At 37.2% G+C, this 24,398-nt stretch overlaps 1 protein-coding gene across 6 annotated transcripts in view; it reads left to right on the top strand.

Annotated features, from left to right (window-relative positions):
- ARAP2 (ArfGAP with RhoGAP domain, ankyrin repeat and PH domain 2) overlaps positions 1-24,398 on the top strand; it is a 183,932-nt gene that overhangs the window by 32,471 nt on the left and 127,063 nt on the right. For all 6 annotated transcript variants that reach the window (XM_032400158.1, XM_032400159.1, XM_032400161.1 and 3 more), the window contains exons 7-8: positions 10,485-10,554; positions 17,625-17,745. In XM_032400158.1, coding sequence (XP_032256049.1) covers positions 10,485-10,554; positions 17,625-17,745 — 191 coding nt within the window. The remainder of the gene's footprint in view (positions 1-10,484; positions 10,555-17,624; positions 17,746-24,398) is intronic.

The raw sequence follows: 24,398 nt of genomic DNA, 5'->3' as shown, positions 1-24,398 counted from the left end.
CAAATAAATATAAAACCAAAATACCGAGTCTACTAATTGGTGCAGGAAAGTCCTCAAGCGTACAGAATTGTGAAGTTACAGAGGGGTTTAGAAAACATTTCTTCCAAGATCTTCTAGGGAGAGGAATTAGCAGTTCATTTGGCCTTTGGAAAGTGCATAAGATTTTAACTAGCATTTTTAGAAGAAATACTTTTCTGGCCAGAAGGAGTGAAAGGACCCTGACGTAGTTGGTACCTGGAGGTACTGAAGTCTGTGAGATGGATAGCAGGGGTTGGTCAGGTTATTTTATTGGAGATGCAAGATTGGGCTCTAGAACCAGGAGGGAGAAACTGCCAGTGGATTGATTGCATGTTCAGGTTGAACAGAGAACTAAAGAAAATGAAAAAGCCAATGGTCAAATACCAAGAAAAGATCAAATCCTGGACAGGAGTTAGGAGTCCGATCACCCAGAAGCCCTGGTGGGAGCTTAGACTGTTGGTGCCTCTGTCAGTGACTGATTTTCCGGCTTGTGCCCAGCGTGTCCAGGGCTGCTTTCGTGGAGCTCTTCCTCACCCTGGTACACAAGTATGAGAGCACCTCAAGTTTCCTGGGAATGCTGACCTCTGTTGGCCCTTCAGTGAAAAGCAGATGTAGTGGAAAGTTGACAAGTCTATCTGACCAGGATCTAATGTACCAATCGCCGTGTTGAACTTCAAGTTGAATCTTAAATCTTTGATGAAAAGTATCTAGTTGGTCGTTTCTCAAATCACACATCCTTTGTGAAGACGGACTGTGCCAAGCAAATAAAAAGCTTCAGTATTTTATTTGTAGTTTGAGGAAACAGTTTCTGAGTTTTAGCGTTTAGCAAATAACACGACTAATTTCTTTCAGTCCGCTTAGTGGCAGAGAAATGAACGTGAGGGTGTTGGAATCAGACAAACTGAAATTAGAGTTGTAAGCCATCTGTTGGTCATTGGCTATGTATCCTAGAACCTTCATTTCCCACATGAAAGTATAAGGTCAAGACTTCCTCTGTGGGATCGGTTGGAAAAGTAGGTAACACTGGGCCTGACACTTAATTGGGGCTCAATAAACTGCAGTTTCCTTTCTCTTCAGAAGAGCATCACTTTATTTCAGGTGACCTTTGATAATGTTGAGTTCTAGTCAGTTCTTATTTACCTTGGAAAATGTAAAGAAAGCATGTGTTCACATTAAACTTTTAAAATTAAGGTTTTGGTGATTGTAAAAGCATGTGGTTTAAAGTGTCAAAGTTGCACATGGTTTGTTAAAAAAAACCACATAGCAACTTTCCTCCCCTCCCACTTCATCACAAGAGACAGCTGCTTTCAGTTCTTTTAGTGGTTTCTTTGGTTTTTACTTTGTATATCTTAATATTCTTTTTAATATATATGTATTTTTTACATTTTTTTTTTTAAATAGGCTCCATGCCTAGTGTGGGGCTTGAACTCATGACCCTGAGATCAAGAGTCACATGCTCTACAGACTGAGCCAGCCAGGCGCCCCATCTTAATCATATTTTTATACCTTTTTTCCCCTCACTTTTCAGTGTTAGTGATTATCTTTTGAGGTACTACCATGGAATATAATGGTTACTCATTTTTATCACTGTCCCCATGCCTCCTCCTGGCATAGACACAGTTCCTATTTATCATCCTTTTCATATAGTTGTACAAAATAGTTAGATTTCTATCTGTATTTAATTTTATAGCCTCATGACTGGAAATGCTGCTCATACGTGAGCTCTGTAACATAGGATTAATTTTTCTTTCATTTGTGCTCTTTAGTTTTCTGTGAGATTTATAATTTTTGATTTTTTTTGTTTGCTTGTTTTTTTTATATATACTTGCCATTCATTCATCCCAAAATTCTTCCTAAGGACTATAAATCTGTGAAGTAACCAAAATACTTATCAATTTCATCATCGCTCAGCCTCCTAAGGAAACTTTAGTTTGGGCTGGTGGTTCTCCAGGCCTCCTGCACAATAAACCAGTTAGCTTTCTATGATCCCTTTCATTATTGTCCTGGGGATTCTTTATGCTGAGTGTTTTTGCCTTTCCTCAATCTCGTGTCATTGTCTACCCGCCAGCACACCCACCCATGCTTCTTGGAGCTTCCTCAGAAATGGTGGATAGCAGGGACAGTTTTTGAGACTTTGTATATTTGAAGGTGTCACTTTCTTCCTAAGGATGCTTATCGATAATTTATCATGGTTCTGGAATCTTGATGAGAAAGAATACTCCCTCCAGATCAGCAATCCATAGTCTTCTAGGTCTCTGGTATTGTAGAGCTGGTATTGAGAAATCCAATTCTCAATCCTTTCTGTGTAGCCTGTTTTTTAGTTCTGGGAGATTTTCTTGTTTTATTTCTTTGTTAACTATTCTATTTTATTTTCCTAAACTTCTTGGTAGTTTGGTGTTGGACCTCCCACACCAAAATGTTGATAAAATGTAGCTTTTCCATTTTCCATTTCTGGGGACTTTCTTCAATTATATTTTCTAACCCACTTTTGTTTTTTCTTATTCTATATTTAATATAGAAAGCACCTTCTTTTGACTGGCCTTTTTATAGCTTACTGTTATTGTCCCATGGACACAATATTTTCTGTTACCTCTCTGAAGATCTTACTATATTTTTTGAAGCTTTCTTTTCTTGTAGAATCTGTTTCTTTCAATTTTATTTCTTTTGGGGGGATCATTCCCCATCTTTTACCTTAGAGGTGTTTTCCTCAAATGTTTTATTAATCTTGGGCTGTTTATGTTTAAAGTGGGATCTTACTAAACTGATTGGAACAGGTTCTGATGAGTCCTGTTATTTATTTCTTATAAGATGATCTTGCTGGACTTTTCTTAATATGTTTCCTTGGTGAGTCCTCACAGCAGTATCTTTTAAATGAATCTCTTTCTTTGAAGGTGATAAGACTGGTAAAACAGCTTTTTGGGAGTGTAGTAGGGAAAGTGGACTTTGAGTATAAATATTTATGACACAGACTTTTGATTCTTCTGTTTTGAATACTGCCCCTTATCTTCAGTCATGTCTGAGCGTCCCAGCCAGAGATACTCCCGTTTGATTTTCTGCAGTGAATGAAACTCTGCTATACTATTGAGCAAGAAGAGGGGCATTTTTCCAGCAGTGTGAAGAGAGGGAGGATTCTGGGATGGAGCAATGAAGGGCATAAGTTTATCTCTTAAATTGTCTTTCAGCAAATCTTATTTTTGGCACCCCCTCTCCTTAGTCACTTCCAGAGTTACTTGATGTCTTCCATCTCCTGAGACTTTCTGAGATTTTGTGGGTAAATTGGTTTTCCTCTCATTTTGATTTGTTGCAGGCTTAGCAACCAGCTCTCGGACACTTCCTAAGTCAGGCTCCTATCCTTCCTTCTGCTTTCTTGGTTCCTAAATATTGTTCTTATTGTCTACTTCTCTGGTTGTTATTGTTGGTTTGTAGGTATTTTTGTTTTTTTTTTAATCCTTTGAAGCTTTGGGAGTAGAGGTAAATGCAAGCTTTTAACTGATCATCTTAACTGGAAGCTGGTTTCCTGTTTGTGTGTGTGTGTTTACAGAATATGACTGCATAAAATAAAGAGGTGTTAATCATTTAACATAGCTTTTCATATACCATGACATGTAAGCTCTCGGTGAATATTATAAAAATTGATAGTGACATATTAAAATGGATGTTTTATTACTGACTTTGGAAAGTTATTTTTAACCTGGAATTTTACATTAAAGTAACATTTGTTTTTTCTCATTGAAAGAGGTATAGCAGAGAGAAGCTGGGATTTCAGAGAATTTTGGTTTTTGTTTTTTTTGGCCCCGATTCATTTTGGTTCACCTAATCTTGGAAACTGTCATTTTGATTTGCTTAAAAGTGAGGAAATGCATCTTAGAATAGAGAAGTGCTGGCATTTTACACTTGATCTTAGCCAAAAGGCCAAGAAACAACCATGCTGGCATGTTATACAGATATAATAATTTCTTGCATCTGTACTTGTAAAACACTTCATAACTAATACTGCATCATTTAAAAGCCTCAGGTAGGTAAAATAAGTAAAATAATTAGCTAAATAAAAAATGAGTAATTAGATAAAAGTATGCACTTTTGGAAATTGTGGTAGTTCTAAAACATTGAGGCTGGTTGGAGTAGTGAATAAGATATAATATGCATATAATTCTTCGGGATTATGTAAACAAGGCAGATGAATCTGGATCACCATGTTGATACCCTTTTCATTAGATACTATTTAGAATAATTGAGAAGTATATTTGTGATGATTTAAATTACCTGATTAATAAAAGCCATAAATTTGACTTAGTGCCTTTGAGGTTCATTTCAGTTGTGTTATATTTAATGACGGTTTGGTAGCCTATGCCACCTTATATTAATATCATTGGTTACCATACTTGTTTATTTGGGGATTTTTTTTTTTTTTGAACTAAAATATTAAATCTTTTTAAAAACAAACAAACAAAAAAACCCAAAACCCTGTTGGCACTTAAGAATGAAATTAAAACAGGAGTACTTCTGTGTGAGTACTTCATAAATACAGATTTAATTGTATGTACACTGTTGTTAAAAAGAAAAAAAAATTTAAGATACACAGTTTTGAGACAACAAAAACTGACACCAGGTGGTAAGGCTGTATTTATGATAGCAGCTGTAACTTTACACCAGCTGCCCTACCAGAGCTCAGGGGAAGAGTTTATAGAAATTCGTTCCATAATGTGGCACAAACCTTATGAATTATTCTAAAAAAGCTTCTTAAAGAAATGCTTCCCTTCAGAACCCTAAAGTCAAAATAGGGTAAGACCTAATATGTTTCATGTCTGCTCTGCCTTTTCTCCTGAAGGAATTCTGACGCACTTTGCAAAATTGAACTCAGATATAAAGTGGATAGAGGTCAAATGTTATCACTGCCTAAAGTAAAGGGATGTCCAGGATGCCTTGCTATAAAATGTTCTAGTCTGTTTTGCTTCGTGGTTAAGAGCATAGACTTTGGGACCAGATTGCCTGGATATGACTCCCAGATATGCTCTTTGCTAGTCATGTGACAAATTATATAACCTGCCAGTGCCTTCGTCTGTAAAATGGGAATAATAATTACCTCATAGGATTGCTTAGGGGATGAAAGGAATTAATATTTGCATATGCCTTGCAACAGCGCCTAGAACGAAGCACAACATACTGTTTGCTGTTCTGTGATTTTTATTATGCCAAATAAATTCTTAATTGACCGAGGCTTTAAAATCTCTTTTCTTTGTAATAATTCATTATTATTTCAGATCTAATTTGTGTGCTATGACAGTAGAAACTCAGCCTAGGATGACCCTGTATTTTATACCATGTTTTTATTTTTAGCATTCACTAAGCAAATTAAGCTGTTAAGTGAAATTTAAGGGAAAACGCTTAACTTACATCAGAGTAAATTTTTAAAGTACTTTTGGAACTGCTAACCGTGGGTAGTAGATTAATTTTACATGATTCCAGTGGAATTAGTTGCCTGATGTCTAATAGCCTTTTATAAATATGTGAAATATATAACCCTCGCACAGAAAAGATAGTTCTTAAAACTTTAGTATTCGTTAATATTTATTTTAAAATTGTACATTGACATTTAGAAACACCTTCTCAAGTACTCCCTTATTATGTCATTTAAATTTTAATTTGTAGGCTTTACCAACATTAAATCTGAGTTTCCATTTGCTGTAAAGGAGAATAATAATGTGAGAAGGGATATATATGTAAGTTCTTATCTTTAATTACCAGTTACTAGAATTCAGTATTGAACTTACATGCAGAAAACAGTTAATTGAATGTTGACATATTTAATGAGCAAAATAGATTAAACAATATTTATATAAATTTAGTTTTAGAAACATTTGTATTAATTTATATTTTTAAATAGGAACATGTCAAATGCATACATTTTTTAAAAAGTATATTTTAAAAGTGCTTAAACATAAAATGTATTTTTAAATTACATGGGTATTAGTGATGAATTTTCCAAGCTTTCTGTAGGCTCTAATTTTTCTGAGATTACAAGGTATTTTACAAAGCCTTTATTTTGTCATATTAAAAAAATCTGGTCTTTAGTATTTGGAAAAAGCAAAAAATGAAATGAGGAAATGGAGGGTAAAATGTTTTAGTGGTGTTTCTCTTCTCTCTATATAAATAATGCAAATTTGAGTAAGCATTTTTCAGTGAAAAATATATTCCTTTGTTCATTAAAAATTTACTAAGCACATTTTATTGCTAGGAACTGTGGCAGTTGCTGGTTTTATATTGATAAACAAAATAGAACTGGTTTGTCCACTGAGGTATCTCAATATCTAGCATGGGAGATGGGTGAAGCAAAACAAATACATAAATACAAAGTCTGTTATGTCATTAAGTGAAGAAATGGAGCAAGAGACCAAGGGGATCTGTAGGATCTGTATGGTAGTAAGGATGGCTACTTGGAGGGAATGCTTTCAAGCTGAGGTTTCAAGGATAAGGAGCCGGCCCTGTCCAGAGCAGACAGGGAGCATTCCAAGCAGGGAAAATCGCATCTGGGAAGGCTGGGGGCAAGAAAGAGTCTAGAGATAGGAAGCAATATGACTGGAGGGTGGTGTCCACAGAGTAAGTCCCCACAGATTTGATGGCTGGCTGGATGAATGAATGACGGCAGAAGGAGAGGGTTAATCGTAGGATTGCCAAGTAGCTCTCTCCAACTGCAAAATGGTTGTTTCCTCAGCTGCTGCACCATGTGGCCTCTCTTTCCATTTCACTGTCAGCTGGGATTTGTCCTCTATAGATTATTAGATTTAATAATCTAAGAATATTGAGTTAAAATGGCTGAACACATCCAACAGTTAACCTGGTAGTTGTGAAAATTAAATGGTTGGGAGACTATCTCTGAAACTGCGTCTTACAGAGGCTGAGGTTTTGGATGAGGCTTTGTTCAGAGAGCCAAGGATAGAGTGTGTCCTTTGTCATCAGTGCCCAAGAAGAGATGTGGTCAGATGGTGGTACCTTTGATCCCTAAATTGTCTGCCCTGTCTCTTCCCCTTGTCATTTTTCTGTGGGTACAAATGTTACACTCCTGGATGATGCCTCACACCCCAAACCATCTATTTAGTTGGTGATGGAATTCTGAGGAAGCTTTTTGAGTCCAAGTGGCTGCAATTAATGATCTTAAGTAAAACATATTAAAGTAGGTTTTAAAACTTTTTTCACTCTGTGCTTTGGCAGGTTTTTTTTTTTTTTTAATTTAAATTTTTTTATTGTTATGTTAATCCCCATACATTACATCATTAGTTTTAGATATAGTGTTCCATGATTCATTGTTTGTGCATAACACCCAGTGCTCCATGCAGAACGTGCCCTCCTCAATACCCATCACCAGGCTAACCCATCCTCCCAACCCCCTCCCCTCTAGAACCCTCAGTTTGTTTTTCAGAGTCCATTGTCTCTCATGGTTCTTCTCCCCCTCCGATTTCCCCCCCTTCATCCTTCCCCTCCTGCTACATTCTTCTTCTTTTTTTCTTTCTTAACATATATTGCATTATTTGTTTCAGAGGTACAGATCTGAGATTCAACAGTCTTGCACAATTCACAGCGCTTACCAGAACACATACCCTCCCCAGTGTCCATCACCCAGTCACCCCATCCCTCCCACCCCACCCCCCACTCCAGCAACCCTCAGTTTGTTTCCTGAGATTAAGAATTCCTCATACCAGTGAGGTCATATGATACATGTCTTTCTCTGTTTGACTTATTTCGCTCAGCATAATACCCTCCACTTCCATCCACGTCGTTGCAAATGACAAGATCTCATTCCTTTTGATGGCTGCATAATATTCCATTGTATATATATACCACATCTTCTTTATCCATTCATCTGTTGATGGACATCTTGGCTCTTTCCACAGTTTCTTTGGCAGGTTTTGAAACTTTGAATTAATTTTGAGTTTTCAGAAGTTTTCCTGTCTTCCACCAACCTTTTTTTTTTTTTAAGATGCTAATTATTTGAGTGCTAGTCATTGAGGTTTATTTGCCATCTTGCTAAAGGGACTGCACTCATGTCACTCATTCATTCAACAAATTCTTTTTTTAGTGCCATACATGTCTCTGTGTTAGTTGCAGATTGTGTAGTGAAAGATGAGACACTCTCGGAGTTTGTCCTTGTAAAGCATAGGGTATGGTATGGGAGACAGACATTGAGCAAGTAAATGCACACACAAACACACACACACAGATTGTGTTAAGTATTAGGAGGAAAAGGTGTGCTTTGAGAGAGAATAACTTTGTCATCTGCTTTGGATTGGCTCATCGGGAAGCAGTATTTGTGTAGGTACTATAGGTAGAACTCTGAAAGAGAGGGAGTCAGTAGCAAAGGGAATAGAGGGGTAATGGTGATCATTTCCCTAAAAGATGTTGATTGTTTTTATTCTGAAATGGAAGATTATATATACTGTTGAGCTCCAGCTTACCACCATTCACAAAGTAAGGTGGGTAGGGCCCAAAATAAAAATCTTGATTTATAGAATTATTGCCGACATTGTGTGGGAAGGTGTGTATTTACCTGCGTTCAAGTATGACAGAGATCAACATGAAATGAGTGCAGAGTGATCGATTGGTTCAATGTATAATTACTTTGTATTTAATACTTCTTTACCTTTTGATATTTTTAAGGCAAGGAATTTAAAGAACTCTTGGGTTTTAAAAACTAGATGTCTTAACTACTGCATGTTTCACGGTTAAGAAAACAGACCAAGAGAAGTTAAAAAGGAGCAGAAAGATGATGGAAAGAAAGCTGAGTAGTTATGCTTATGATTTCAAGGTGTTTATTGTTACTTCATAATTAATTCAAATGCTTATATGTGGAAATGTCTGTCCTGATGAACTTTTAAACTTTTATCCATTTGATCAGGTTTGCTCTAATTTTATGTAAAGCCGAATAGATCGGTGTGGGAGGCTTGGTACATTTCACTTGAGTGATACATGTTTGGTGCTCAGAAAACAGCTGGGAAGGCAAGGTCTCCACACTTCCATATGTTCTTTTTTCTATCTTTAAATCTTAGTGAAATCATAAGGTATTTGTCTTTCTCATCCTGACTTATTTCACTTAGCATAATGTTTTCTAGGTCTATCCACACTGTCACAAATGGCAAGATCTCATCCTTTTTTTATGGCTGCATCATATTCTGTTGTATGTATATGTGTGTATGTACACACACACACACACACACACACACACTTTTATCCATTCATCTATGGATGGACTTTTGGATTGCTTCCATATCTTGGCTATTGTAAATAAAGCTGCAGTAAACATGAAGTGTATATATCTTTTCAAAATGCTGTTTTTTTTGTGTGTGTGTGTGTTTTTACGTACTCTGTAGTGGAATTACTGGATCATAAGGTAGCTCTATTTTTAATTTTTTGAGGAGCCTCCATACTATTTTGCACAGAGGCTGTACCAATTTACATTTCCACCAATGAGGAATTGGTTCCCGAGGGTTCCTTTTTCTCCATATCCTCCTTAACACTTGTTATTTGTTGTTGTTTTGATTCTAGCCATTTTGACAGGTGTAATGTGATATCTCTTTACAGTTTTAGATTTGCATTTCCCTGATGATTAGTGATGTTGAGCATCTTTTCTTGTGTCTGTTGGCCATCTGTATGTGTTGTTTGGAAAAATGTCTGTTAAGTTCCTCTATCCATTTTTTAATTGAATTGCTTTTTTTTTTTTTTTTGGTGTTGAGCTGTGTAAGTTGTTTATATATTTTGAATATTAAGCCCTTATCAGATATATCATTTGCAGATATCTTCTCCCATTCAGTAGATTGCCTTTTTGTTTTGTTGATGGCTTCCTTCACTGTGCAAAAGCTTTTTATTTTGAAGTAGTCCAGTAGTCTATTTTTGCTGTTGTTTTCCTTGCCCTAGGAGAAGTATCTAGAAAACTGCTGCCACAGCTGATGTTAGAGAAATTACTGCCTATATTCTCTTCTAGTATTCTTATGGTTTCAGATTTCATATTTAGGTATTTAGTCCGTTTTGAGTTTATTTTTGTGGATGGTGCTAGAAAGTGGTCCAGTTTCATTCTTTTGCATGTAGCTGTCCAGTTTTCCTAACACCATTTGTTGAAGAGACTGTCTTTTTCCCATTGGATATTCTTGCCTTCTTTGTGGTAGATGAATTAATTGACCACATAAATGTGAGTTTATTTCTGGGTTCTCTATTCCATTTCATTGATCTATGTGTCTATTTTTGTGCCAGTACCAACAGCATCATTGTTTTAAATACTTACGTTAACTGATTAGGAAGTGTCATTTTATGTTTTTTTCCCTACATGCCATTGCCAAAATGTACACTGTCATAGCCTAATGTTTTTTTACACTGTTTAACGACAAATAGGAATGTACTCAACAGTTACACTACAAATGTATTTAAAACCCAAGTTCATGATACTTGAATGTAAAATAACAGTTTCATATGTTTTACAGAAAACGCATGTTTCAGAAGAGATGGGTGAAATTTGATGGCCTTAGCATTTCTTATTACAATAACGAGAAGGTAAGAACATTTTATAGTTCTCAAAGATTTTCTTGCATATCCAAGGTACACTTCAGTACTAAGCAAGCAATTTGGTTTTTAAGAACAGAAGTTGGATTACCAACATGAAAAGAGTTTGCATGTGGTGAAACACTCTATTCATAGTTTAACTTTTCTTTACACATAAAATTTGGATTTAAAAAAATTACACATCCAACAATTATTTATGGAGTGTCTTCTACAAACAACAGGAATTGTTGTGAATGATGTAAGGATGAATAAAAAATTATCTTTCTCTTAGAAAGCACTAAGGAATGTTTACAAAAGGATACTACAGGTAGGCAACAAAAGGAGAGGTTACCTTGTACTCTGGAAGGATATGGAAGAACCAAAGAAGGCTTCTTGCATGAGATTTCATTTGCCATGGGTCTTGAAAAAGAGGAATGTTTGCACATAGAGACTAGAGAGACTAGGATGTGGTAACAGAGAACCATGAGATGTCCAGATGCGAAGTCAGTTTTCTGATCGGAAAATAGAATATATGAAGGATAATCCAATCAAGAAATGGGCAGAAGACATGAACAGACATTTTTCCAAAGAAGACATCCAAATGGCCAACAAACATGAAAAAGTGCTCAACATCGCTCGGCATCAGGGAAATCCAAATCAAAACCTCAATGAGATACCACCTCACACCAGTCAGAATGGCTAAAATGAACAAGTCAGGAAACGACAGATGTTGGCGAGGATGTAGAGAAAGGGGAACCCTCCTACACTGTTGGTGGGAATGCAAGCTGGTGCAGCCACTCTGGAAAACAGTACGGAGGTTCCTCAAAGAGTTGAAAATAGAGCTACCATACGACCCAGCAATTACACTACTGGGTATTTACCCCAAAGATACAAATGTAATGATCTGAAGGGGTACATGCACCCCAATGTTTATAGCAGCAATGTCCACAATAGCCAAACTATGGAAAGAGCCAAGATGTCTATCAATGGATGAATGGATAAAGAAGATGTGGTATATATATATACAATGGAATATTATGCAGCCATCAAAAAAAAAAAAAGAAATCTTGCCATTTCAATGACGTGGATGGAACTAGAGGGTATTAATGCTAAGCGAAATAAGTCAATCAGAGAAAGACATGTATCATATGATCTCACTGATACGAGGAATTCTTAATCTCAGGAAACAAACTGAGGGTTGCTGGAGTGGTAGGGGGTGGGAGGGATGGGGTGGCTGGGTGATAGACATTGGGGAGGGTATGTGCTATGGTGATCACTGTGAATTGTGTAAGACTGATGAATCACAGACCCATACCTCTGAAACAAATAATACATTATATGTTTAAAAAAAAAAAAAAAAGATAGTAGGAAGGGAAAAATGAAGGGGGAGGAAATCGGAGGGGGAGACGAACCATGAGAGACTATGGACTCTGAGAAACAAAGTGAGGGTTCTAGAGGGGAGGGGGGGGGGGGGATGGGTTAGGCTGGTGTTGGGTATTAAAGAGAGCACGTATTGAATGGAGCACTGGGTGTTACACGCAAACAATGAATCATGGAACACTACATCAAAGACTAATGATGCAATGTATAGTGATTAACATAACATAATAAAATTAAAAAAGAGAATATATGAAGGAGACTTGAAGAGGTGAAGCTGAAAAGTTCTTTGGAGCTAGAGCTCATTGAACATCTTGATGAGAAAGTGGTCACAATTTTGTTTTTAGGCAAGTGAATCTTAACATGATACTATTTTGATCATGTCTTCATTAGGTATGAGAATGTCTTTATTCTTAGGAGATGTAGGCTGGAATATTTGAAGTGTCCTATCTGCCAATGTTTTTCAGATGTTGCTTACCTATATATTTATATTTATAAATATATTTGCGCACACACATAGGTAAAATAAAAACTGAAGATGTTAACAGTTGTCAAATCTGGTTGGAGGATATATGGATGTTGGTTGTCATAATCATTCTACTTCTCTGTGTTTGAGAATTTTCCTTAATGAAAAGTTGGAACTAATAAATATATAGTATTTTTAGTTAATTAAAATCAGGTAATCTTATAGTCTGAAATACAAACATTCTCTTGCTAGACTCATTTAACATTTAAGCACATTTTCTTATTTATAGCTTATACTCTAACATTATTTTCTCATTATTTGGAGAATATTACTTCCTATTGTGATATTTGTGGGTTGAATAGAAACTCCCTTTCATATATTGATTCTTCAGTGCTACTGGGCACATGCTACAATACTAAGAACATTAGAAAGTTTGGAGAAGTATTACTTGGTTTCACCTTGTAGTCATCCAGATAAAGCATCAAATAAGTTTAAACACACCTCTTCGAGGTTTGCAAGATGGTGGGATGAGTATTTTTTAAAAGCTGATTTTCTGCCTTTGCTACTGTTTTTAGTTTGCTTGTGCATTTGCATGTTGAGACAGTTTCCATTCCAGCGGTGGGTACAATGTGGTCTCTGTATCTGCTGGAATCTGACCCCTAGTTTTTTTTCAGCAGCTGTGCCCTTCTCTGGTTTGATTGAAATGAGGGGGAATACTATTCAAGAGTAAGACTTCCGTGCCATGCGGCTCTGTTGGTGGTGGTATTATCCCCATGTGGGAGAGAGAATTTCTGGTATCCATGTCCAGCAGTGAGATGGGTGCCTGCCACGTTGTTCGGTATTCCTGCAACAAAAATGACGCAGCCTTGGTTTGAAATTGTGATACAGAGTTCATGTTAAAATGAATGGTTACAAATTCTTTTGCTTAACATTGTTTTTAAAATTTGAATTACTGTTTCTGTGGCATTTCGTCCCTCTACTATCCAGATGGTTGGTTTCATCTTGGCAAAAAAATAAAAATGTTGGGATGGGTGTTTCCTAAAAGGAGACACAGTTTCTGTTGTGACCCACCTTGCTCAAGGATGGATTGGAGGGCTGGGAAGAGGGCATTTCAGGGCCAGTGTGCGGAAGGCCTGGGTGTGGCCATAGCGACAGTGTCATCTGTCATGTGCGCTGAGTCCTTGCGCCTTTCAGTGTTTAAAGGTGCATCTGAGGAGTGTATGGCTGGGCAGAGCTCTGTGTTTCCCTGGTTTTCCCTCACTTTCCTCAGTGCTGCTCTATCACGTCTCTGCAAGAACTTTTTCATTGTATTACTGAAAATGGCATCATCCCACCAGCCTTGATATCTTGTCACCTGCCAAGAAATCTCACTCACCCCCATTCTCACTCGGCTGTGGGCAGAATTGCCTTGTGGTCATTTCATTGTCTGAAAGTGGTAGTAGATAAATGACAAACTTGACCTAGATATGTGTGTGTTACAGGCTCAGGGATGCTTTAAAATTTCTGTCCTTAAGGAAAATTTTACACTCTGAAAAACAGTCATTCTGAGCCTGTTGTCTTTTTTTTTTTTTTTTTCCCTCTATCTTGTCTTTATCGTGTGTTGTTTGAAGAGAAATATAAAGGCAACTCTACAGTGTTAAGAATGACAAGATTTCTTGGGATCTCGTAATAGATTACAAATGAGCCATTAGAGAAACTATAACTTCCTGAGGTTAAAGTGACATGATAGCTTGTTAAGTACATTTTGATCACTCCTGGGGGAATTTATTTATTTTTCTATTTTGGAGTATTTACCTGTTAAATAGGATATTATTATTATAGGCATGTGGGTGGGTTGCTTTTTTGTAAGGAATTGTTTTTTAATCTCTTTAAGCAGATCTAGAGGTGGGAAAATCTGTTTAAAATTCTGATTTCTTTTCCTACAGTGCTGCTTGATTTTTTTTATACTGAAAAATGTATTAATGGTAACATTTTTATTCCACAAATGGTTAATTATCTCACTAGAGATCTAGTTTTATAAGCTCTTGTAATTCTTAAGCAAATTAAGATTTGAGAATGGATCATCTAAGAGAAGAAGTGTAAATGTTTGTGGACATTCTGGATTTTTCAGTCTGATCTCAGCCACTGTTGACTTACAGCCAGAGGCCCTTGCACTGTCCCCAAAGGTACTATGCTCCTTCCCACGTCTGAGGTTGCCTGACACTAGGGAGACATTTTCCCACTTTCCTCATTCCTGGAGCACTTAGCGGTCTAGTAGTGCCTAGCATTGCCATCATACCCCGCTGCATTTATTGGGTTTCCTTTAAGCCAGTCAGTCATGTAATTCTTTGCATGACTTTTTTCATCGGTATCTGGGTACACACTGTGGGGAATGCGAACATGTTTTTTTCCTGTATTTTCATCTCCATGTTTTTGCTCTTCCATCTGAACCTTCTGAGCCATTGCCATCCACCAAAATTCTGTGCAAACTTCAAGATCCATTTTTTTAATCCCCGTCTATGAACCTTTTCTTTATTTTTTTCCAACTATGACATTTGAACAATCATATGCAAGAAAGGTTAGAAGGAAGAGAAGCTGAAAGTAGGGAGGCAGATCAAGGGAGTGTGCAGTAAATCGGGCCGTAATTATCTGGGTGTAGGCTGTGTAGGCCACTGCAGGTATTAAAAAATGAATTTAGAAAAAATACCAAAAATGAGTTGTCAGAGCTTGATTTGATTGTGATTGATTGGACGTAGAATTCATTAATTGAGCTTCTGCAATGCCGATTGTGTGTAAGGTCTGAGGAAAATAGATGTATGACCCACCGTCTATTTGGGGAGACCGTCTTAATCAAATGATCACACAGTAAATACAAAAATCACCATTTAAGTTATAGTTAGTAATTGCTATAAAGGAAAAATGCAGGTTGTTATTAGCTTAAATTAGGGTCATCTGCCTAGGTGAGGATGGGGGCCTATGAGAAGAGGCTGGTCAGAAAACCTTTCTTCTGGAGCATATACTTATGCTGAAATATGAAGGATGGAGAGGCAGGAACCATGTGAAGCTGGATGTGGACAACGTTCCTTGAAGAACAGAGTAAGCAAAGGCACTAGATTGGGGAGAAACATGATATGTTCATGGAACCTCAAAGAAGGCTCATGTGACTGGAGAGAATCAGAGAGTGCCAGGGAGGAAGTTGACATAGTCACTGTAGGGAGAGTCCCAAGTTACGTGGGTGCAAATGAGCCACACAAATGAATGACTACTTAAGACTGACTAGAAGAGTAGTATTTTAATGAACAGATATAAAGGGGGGGAGGTTATGTTTTCAGGAGATAATTTAAGGTTTGAGGTGCTTATGGGACAGTTATATGCACCCTTGCAGTTACATGCAACTTGAAATATGAGGTTGGAGTTGACCAAAATGGATAAGGAAGGAACAGATTTTAGAATTTTCCTCATAAAGTTGGCAGTTGAAATAGCAGGAATGGATTTTCTTAGAGAAGATAAAACAAAAAAAGTAGAAAACAAGGAGAAGAAAAGTTACCTTGAAATTTCTTACTTCTTGACATCCTTGTTTTTCTGTGAGGTTGCCCACTCATCTTCTTCAGTTACAGTTCAAAAACCATGTTCAGTGTCGGCTGTGTGAGGGGATGTGGGAAAGCCTTTGTGGCGTTGGTAGTTAAAATGGTGTTGAAGAATGCAGAGGATTTTGATGCATACATGTAGTCAGGGATAGGAGATTGGAGCAGAGGCATTGGAAGAGAAGAAACTGTCAAAGAACTAAGAGGGAATGCCATGATAGCATAATATATCTTCTCAGCGGGCAGAGGATAACCTCCCAGTAGAGCACCGTGTTGCTGACCGTGACTGTCCCTTATCTATCTGATATGCATGGCAGGAATTTACCACTAGGAGGAATATGACCTTGACATTTGTTCTCTGCATGGAATGGTTTAATACATTTAAACCAGTTGCTTCAGATACTTGGGATCTGCTGAAAAATGAGGGTTCCGTGAATCATTCTGTGGAAGGAAATAGTAGAAGAAACCCTGTAAAGATGTATCCAGACTCTTCTGATATTTAAGACCTTCCATAATGTGTCCTTGATGTATGTTTCCAGTTTTACCTCTTTGGACTCTACACTGTGGATGCTCTTATTTCTCTACTTTGCCTTTATTATTATTAAAGCTTTCCAGCCAGGATGGCCTCCCAACCAGTTATCTGTGTGGTTAAACTCAAGCTTTCTTCAGGTCAGGCTCTAATGTCATTATGTCTATGAAAACATCTGACCTCTTTTAAGCAGAAGTTGGGAGTTCCCATCTTTGTACTCATACGTTCCATGGTTCGGACTATGTTTTAAACTTTTCTGTCATCACATTAGCTTGTTTTTCATTTTGAGGCTCCTTGAATGTATAAATACTATTTGAATTTTCTTTCCAACACAAGGCCCAGTAAATATTTCACCCTTAGTAAATAGCTGAAATTGTCAGGTGGTCCTTATGCCAAATGGTTTTGGTGGATCCAGAAAAACGAAGACTGAGAAAGCTACCAAGAGTCTTCAGAATGACCTTCTTGAGCAAAATGGTAAAATGCATGTGCCAGTCACGAACAGCCAAAATTGCATTAGGTATATGTCGGTTGCAAACAGCCAAATCCATCTTTTTTCATTCTTTTGTCTTTTTCATTCATTTTTTTGTTGGGGATTAAAGGTAAAGTGAGGCAGTTGTGATATTAAGATAATTATTAGAATCACTGGGTAATATGTTTAATTGATATAATGCAACAATCTGGTTTTGATATATATTCTTGTTCACAATATGCAGTGGCAGTAGTTTTGAAGTAGTTTAGTTACAGTACCCACCATGGCCAGCAGATGCCTGCAAACACCATAAAATCATTTTGACCAGATAGTTTTAAAAAACATACAGCTGGTTTTGGGAACTCTGTATTGCTGGTCTAGTGCAATTGTTTGTATTTGATTCTTTGCCTTTTAGTTTTAAATTCCAGAAGAGGAGAAAATTGAAAAGACATCTCATGTGAAAGGACCATTTAATATTTTCCTTTCTGGAGTGTTAAGTGTGTCTGAGGATATATACTATTTGTATGTCATTTTAAAAATGTAGATTAAAATTATGAAAGAGAAGCACAATATGCTTGTAAATATTTGTAAATATTGTACCATTCTTTTTCTGATAAGGTCACAAGAATTTCATTTTAATCAGTCTTGTTTGTGTATCTTTTTCTCTAACCAATACAGGAAAAGTATTCAAAAGGAATAATTCCCCTTTCTGCTGTATCTACGGTACGGGTTCAAGGAGACAACAAATTTGAAGTTGTTACAACGCAAAGAACTTTTGTTTTTAGAGTAGAAAAAGAAGGTAAGATTATTTCTTTATCCCTGTAAAGACACTCATAGACATTAATATCTGACCAGTCAGAAGACTGATAAACTAGTGAAGCTACAAACGTCAAGAGATCTTAAAATATGTTACTTTTAAGTAATTTACATTTTATATTATTTTGAATGCCATAAACAAGTTGGCAAGTCATTTGCTGTTCATTATTCTTGCATGCAGCAAATACTTAGAATCTACTAAGTGCCAAGAATTCTTCTAAATTCTGGATACATAGCAGTAAAAAAAAAAAAAAAAAACCCAAAAATCTCTGCTTCTTTGGAGTCCACCTTTTAGCTGTTGTTTCATAATGCAAAGTAGTTACTTAATATGCAAAAACAATTTTTCTCACTATTAAAAGATTGGTTCTAGGGAAGTTAACTTATGCCAGGTTCAACTGAAGACATAGGCTCAGTAATCATTCTAGTACAGATTTTGGAGCATCTTTTATACTTTTTCAATTCTTTTTACCTTCTTCCTCTGCTATAGGTCACTTGATGGTGAAAATTAGATGGCATGCAGTTTATGGATAGAGACTAAATCTTTAGATCTTTTTTTTTTTTTTTTTAAAGATTTTATTTATTTATTTGACAGTTAGATAAAGAGCACAAGTAGGCAGAGTGGCAGGCAGAGGGAGAGTGAGAAGCAGGCTCCCCGTGGAGCAGGGAGCTGGACGTCGGGCTCGATCCCAGGACCCCAGGATCATGACCTGAGCCGAAGGCAGCCACTTAACTGACTGAGCCACCCTGGTGCCCCTAAATCTTTAGATCTTTTCTGACTTTTTTTTTTTTTTTTTTTAAAGATTTTATTTATTCATTTATTTGAGAGAGTGAGAGAGAGAGAGAGCACATGAGAGGGGGGAAGGTCAGAGGGAGAAGCAGACTCCCTGCCGAGCAGGGAGCCCGATGCGGCACTCGATCCCGGGACTCCAGGATCATGACCTGAGTCGAAGGCAGTCGCTTAACCAACTGAGCCACCCAGGCGCCCATATCTTTTCTGACTTTTGAGGGGTGGTAAGGAGGGAGATCCAGGAGAGCTAAGAGTTTTCTGTTGCATACTTTGATTGACTATCAATACGTTATTACTATATTCCTTACTACTTTTAAATAATATAGGTAAGGCCATCCTCATTAATTAAAGAATTATAATTTTAACTTATTTTTTAAAGCTTTTATTTTAGTATAGATTATAACTCGGTTTTAAAAATACTTCTTGGTACTTAATTATTTGAGTAATGGTGATTTAGAGAACTTACTAAATTCTTGACATGTGCAGTGATCTGTGCTTCATTATTCACGATAGTCTTGTGAGGGATGTAGGTGTTACAATTATCCCATTTTATAAAAAGAACAATCCCATTTTACACAGAGCCCATTTTACCCTTTTATAAACTACAACAATATTAGATCTTATGGGGCAATATTTGTCTTTTTTATACTGATAGATTCCTAGAACATATACCAGTGCAAGGCACATAGAAAACATTCAATAAATCCTACCTCTTCCTAGAAAGCTTTCATTATTCCTTGGCATAATCAGTAAATGCCTAAGTTCCAGCTGCTGTCCACACTGGGGCAGCTTTTTTCAAACTGTGCATCACTATGCATTTGTGAAATCAACTTAGTGGTTTCTGATAGTACTAAAACAAATCCCCCCAAAACAGAAAAAACATGAAATAGAATAAGAAATATTAAAGTGCATTGCTTCTAGTAAGTATCGTATTGTGAGACATACCTGTGTAAATATTGCACATATGTAGGGGAAACAGTGCTTCTTACTTAAGTTGCTATTTAAAAAGTCGTTGAGGTCTATAGCCCCGAGTCGGGGTTGGCAAACTATGGCCCGTTGCCTAAATCTGGCCACTGCTTATTTTTGTAAACAAAGTCTTGTTCCATCACAGTCACCGTCATTCGTTTGCATATTGTTGCATATTGTCTGTGTATGTTTTTGTGCCTTAGTGGCAGCGTTGAGTGTGACCAGGAAGGCCCAAGGTATTCTCCTTTGGACTGGATAACGTGAGGATCTTTCCTTATGCTTTGGTCTCCTCTGCCTAGAAGGTGACTTCCTGTTTCTTTGAGGTGCTTATCACTTTCCCCTTGGCTTCTCAAAATGAATTTCACATATGCCGCATAGCTTGCATTTTAAGATAGACACACTAAATAAAACTTCCCACCTGTGTGAAAATCTGTTTAGCCATATTTACTTACTGTAGTTAAAAGTTAAACAGACACATTAAAGTAGAATATATCAACCCACATGTTTAAAAGTTACATGCTGTGATACATAGTTCATATATGGTTCATAGTTCATGTATCACATAATTATGATAGAAACAGCATAAGAATTTCATTAAAACTTTGGTGTAAGTTATTATTTGTAAAATAAGTCTTAGGTCTTTAAGTTTTAAAACATGAAAATACTGCTTCAATAAAAACTGAGACTATCCACATGGAATTACTGAGTAATGTGGTTTTATTGAAAGTCATTTTTAGGGTGCCTGGGTGGCTCAGTCATTAAGCGTCTGCCTTCGGCTCAGGTGGTGATTCCAGTATCCTGGGATCGAGCCCCGCATCGGGCTCCCTGCGCAGCGGGAAGCCTGCTTCTCCCTCTCCCTCTGCCCCCCTTCTCTCTCTCATGAATAAATAAGTAAGATCTTTTAAAAAAAAAAAGTCATTTTAATGTCATAACTAACGTTTTTAAAGATAGGTAAATGTAGAGATGTGTGTGTGTATAAATAAGTATACGTGTGTCTATATATTTAGTATGACACCTTCAACAAGATACTAAGTATGTTTTATTGTTTTTTCCTCCTCCCACGTATACAGATGGTTGATTATTTTTTACTTTGGGGGAACTAAGAAATCAGTCATAATGGCTTATGAAATATTTGACTTAACTTTTAAGCCAAAAGAAACTTTACTTCAGTCTAACCAAGAAGCAAGACAAAAGTTTAGAACACAAAGGGGAAATGGTTTGATATCCTAGCAGAAATGAATTCTCCATTTTTGGTGAGAAGGTTCTGAATGGCCTATCCTTTGTCTCCTCTGAAGCCAGGGTCCCTGTTGCCAAACTGTTGCATTGCCCATTGGCATTGCTAAGACAGGATTGTCATTTGGCGTCTTTTCCCCACAAATTTTCAAAGGCTTCAATTCCCCCAGGTTTCCTAGTGAAGTATTGTTATGCTCTTAGTTGAAAGTGAATTATGTTGAAATAATAACATTTTAAAAATACTCTTCCTCAAATAAAAAATTTAGTGGGATTCCTTTGTCCTGAAGTAGAACGACTGGAGCTGATCATAGGGTCATAACAGCTAATGCTCTCTCCAGTCTGTATTCCCCTGGCAGCTGTGGTCACACACGCAGATGCATGACTTCAAAAAGCAGGTGATGTTTTGAATTCGCAGTTCTTACAGTGAGGAAAGGGCTTAAGAATTCTGAGTGGTCATTTGTGTTCCTGGGCCATTTTCAGTGCTGGGTTTCAGCTGCAGTCTCATGTTCCTGTCTGTCTCAGCTGGTCCTGGATCCCTGGGAGGCAGGCAGGTGTTTTTCCACTCAACTCTGTTTCCAGACAGCATCTTACAGCCCTCCAGTGGCAGCGATGATGCCAAGCTTGTTTGTTTGTTTGTTTTAAGGAACACTTGGTAAGAAACCCATAAATTTCCCTTAGTTATTGTGGGCAAGCAGACTTGCCTGTCTTGAAATAGTCAGTGTTGTTTTTTGTTTTGTTTTGAGGGAGAAAGAGAGCACAGTGGGGAGGGGGCAGAGGGAGAGAGAGAGAACCTTAAGCAGACTTGGCGCTGAGCGTGGAGCCTGACCCAGGGCTCAATCTCACGACCCTGAGACCCGAGCCAAAATCAGGAGTTGGACGCTTAACCCACTGAGCCACCCAGGTGCCCAGAATATTTAATGTTTTAGAACATTGTAAATGGAACATTTACTAGGTGGAGGGAAAGCCAGGGGAATTAAAAGTTCTCCGTTGTATAAATTGGCCGACTATTGTAATGGGTCACAAACTGTGGAGTCATTCTTGAATCTTTCTCCTCTCATATCGCACATCCAGCCCATCAACACATCTGATCATTTTTGACTTTGGAAATATATCTGGATTCTGATCGATTCTGACACCGCTGTCATTACTAGTCTAATGCAAGCCACCACCTCTCTCTGGGTTATTGTAATAAACTCCTTTGATTGACTTATAGTCCTGTTTTCTATACAGCTGTCAGCGATCATGCATCAAGGAAGTCTGATCACGTCAGTCCACTTCAGATGCTGTGCTGTCTTTCCATCTCCCTGAGAGTAAAATACTTACGTCCAAGAGCCGCTACGTGATCTGGCTCTGGTCTCTGTCCTTGTCTCCTCCCGTGCTCTCCCTCGCTCACTACATTTCAGCTCTTCTCTTGCTCTTGAACATGTCAAACCCGCATGTCAACCCCAGGGCACTGACACTTGCTTTCTTCATCTGAGAGTGCTCTTCCTGCAGCCATCCTCCTGACTTGCTCTATCACTTCCATTTCCTTTAGGCTTTTGCTTAACCATTGCCTTCTTTCTGAGGCTTTTTCTAGTATCAAGTATAAGGTAGCACTTCTTGTGTCCCTCATCCCTTGCTTTACTTTGTCCCATTGCACTTGTCACTGTGTAATACATTATATATCTATGTTTTATTGCCTTCCTCCTTTCACAAGAGGGCAAGCTCCAGGAGATTAAGGCTGTGGTCTGTCTTGTTCACGCTTCCATTTCTGGTATTCAGAATAGGTCTTGAAGCCCAGTGGGCACTCAGTTAATATTTGTACAAATGAATGGCTATTGATTTCATGAATAGTCATGGTGTGCAAATACTTCCTTCTCTGAAATTGATCATGGGTTACATTGAGGAATCTTTAGTTCAATTATATTAGCATATCAAAAGTAAAGGTCCATCTAGACTTTGTTAGATTCTGTTACTAATCTTTTACACAGCCCTTATGTAGTAATCCCTAGGATAATCAGTCCTTTATGTTACTAATGAATATGCCTACTGCTAAATCTAGTGGTCAGACAATATTGTCTCTTTTTGGTTTTTGTTTATTTTTTTACTTTTTTGATTCTTACAGTAGTTGGCATACATTCCTGAAAACCTCAAGAACTGGTTTGAGGGAATTGCTATTTTATTTATATTCTAGCATAATTATAAGAAAGTGGTGATTTTGTTTTCTCTACTCCCCCCCCCCCCCTTTTTTTTTCCTTTTTCCAACCTGGAATGCTCTACTTTGAGCAAAGCTATATCTAGGTCAGGGCAGTTCTCTAAGGAATAGTGCTTAGCACAGTGCTAAGATCAAGACAGACAGTAAATGTTTGTTATTGGAAAGAATAAAAGCACCTTGGTGTGAAGAGCAGGCAGAAGCTAGTATAATAACTAGCTTTGCCCAAGACACTTAGCCCAAGGGAAGATCAGTATTTGATTTGGAATATTGTGACTTATCAAAGCATATTCCCCGTGTCTAAGGACACACACGTTGCATAGCCAAATATCAATGATGCTTGTAATCTATTTTATTGTGTTTGAATGATCTGTATCACTGTTTATCTCCATTGGCATGGGTAATTAAGAATAAACTGAATGTTACTATTAATTCTCATACTTATTCATGACTGTTTACGTCCTGTTAGTAAATGAGGCCCTCAGGAGCTAGACAATACTTCTAGGCTATAAGAGAACCATTTGTTTAGGTGCAGCCATCATATGTTTAAGTCCAACAGATGCAATTGCCAGTTTCAAATTATTTTCCTGAGAAACTGAGATACATACTGAGAGCAAGGTAGAAGCCACAAACACTTTGGCCTAATTTATAAAGTTATGACCTACAAAGTGAAACAAATCAGAGAAGGACAAATAGCATGTGATTTCACTCATGTGGAATTTAAGAGACAAAACAAAATGAAAAAAGAAAGAAAAGAGAAAGAAAAACAGGCTCTTAAATACAGAGAACTAACTGGTGGTTGCCGGAAGGGAGGTGGGGGAGGGGATGGGTGAAATAGGTAAAGGGGATTAAAAGTACACTTACCTTGATGAATGCTGAGTAACGTATGGAAGTTTTGAAGCATATTGTACACATGGAACTAATAGAACACTGTTGATTATATGTCAATAAAAATTGAAAGAAAATTAAAAAAAACTAAGTTGGGTTTCTTTTCAATAAAAATATGACCTACATTTCAAACTAAATGATTTATGTAGATTAATATAAACAAACAAAAAACATTGTGTTGTTTACTTGGCAGGAGTATCTTGTGTGAAACTAATGATCACAAGTAATAACCAATGGAAGGTTTGTTGTTGTTCCTGAAAATATAAATTATCCTAGTGCAGTCTGGATCTGTTCGTGTAGATATAAAATGGAGACATTTCCATGTGTTTTAGTTTCTAATGATGCTGGGGAAGTTGGGTAAATATTTCTTCCTGATCCATGGGAACTATTACCTGGGGACTATGTAATACCTGTAGTAAAGCATTGTTGAATGAGTTTAAATAAATACTTTGGCCTTGGTCATTAAAGACAAAACTGTGTTTAGTAGTTTGGAAAGTGAGGGAAAAATAAAGATAATTTAAAAATTATGGCTCATTATAAAATAACTTAGGGTTCTGTTTGAATGGGAGCA

The sequence above is a fragment of the Phoca vitulina genome, unplaced genomic scaffold (assembly GCF_004348235.1).
Source record: "Phoca vitulina isolate PV1807 unplaced genomic scaffold, GSC_HSeal_1.0 scaffold3, whole genome shotgun sequence".
Lineage (NCBI taxonomy): Eukaryota > Metazoa > Chordata > Mammalia > Carnivora > Phocidae > Phoca > Phoca vitulina.
Note: the sequence above shows the minus strand (reverse complement) of the source record. Positions and strands in the feature narration are given on the sequence as shown.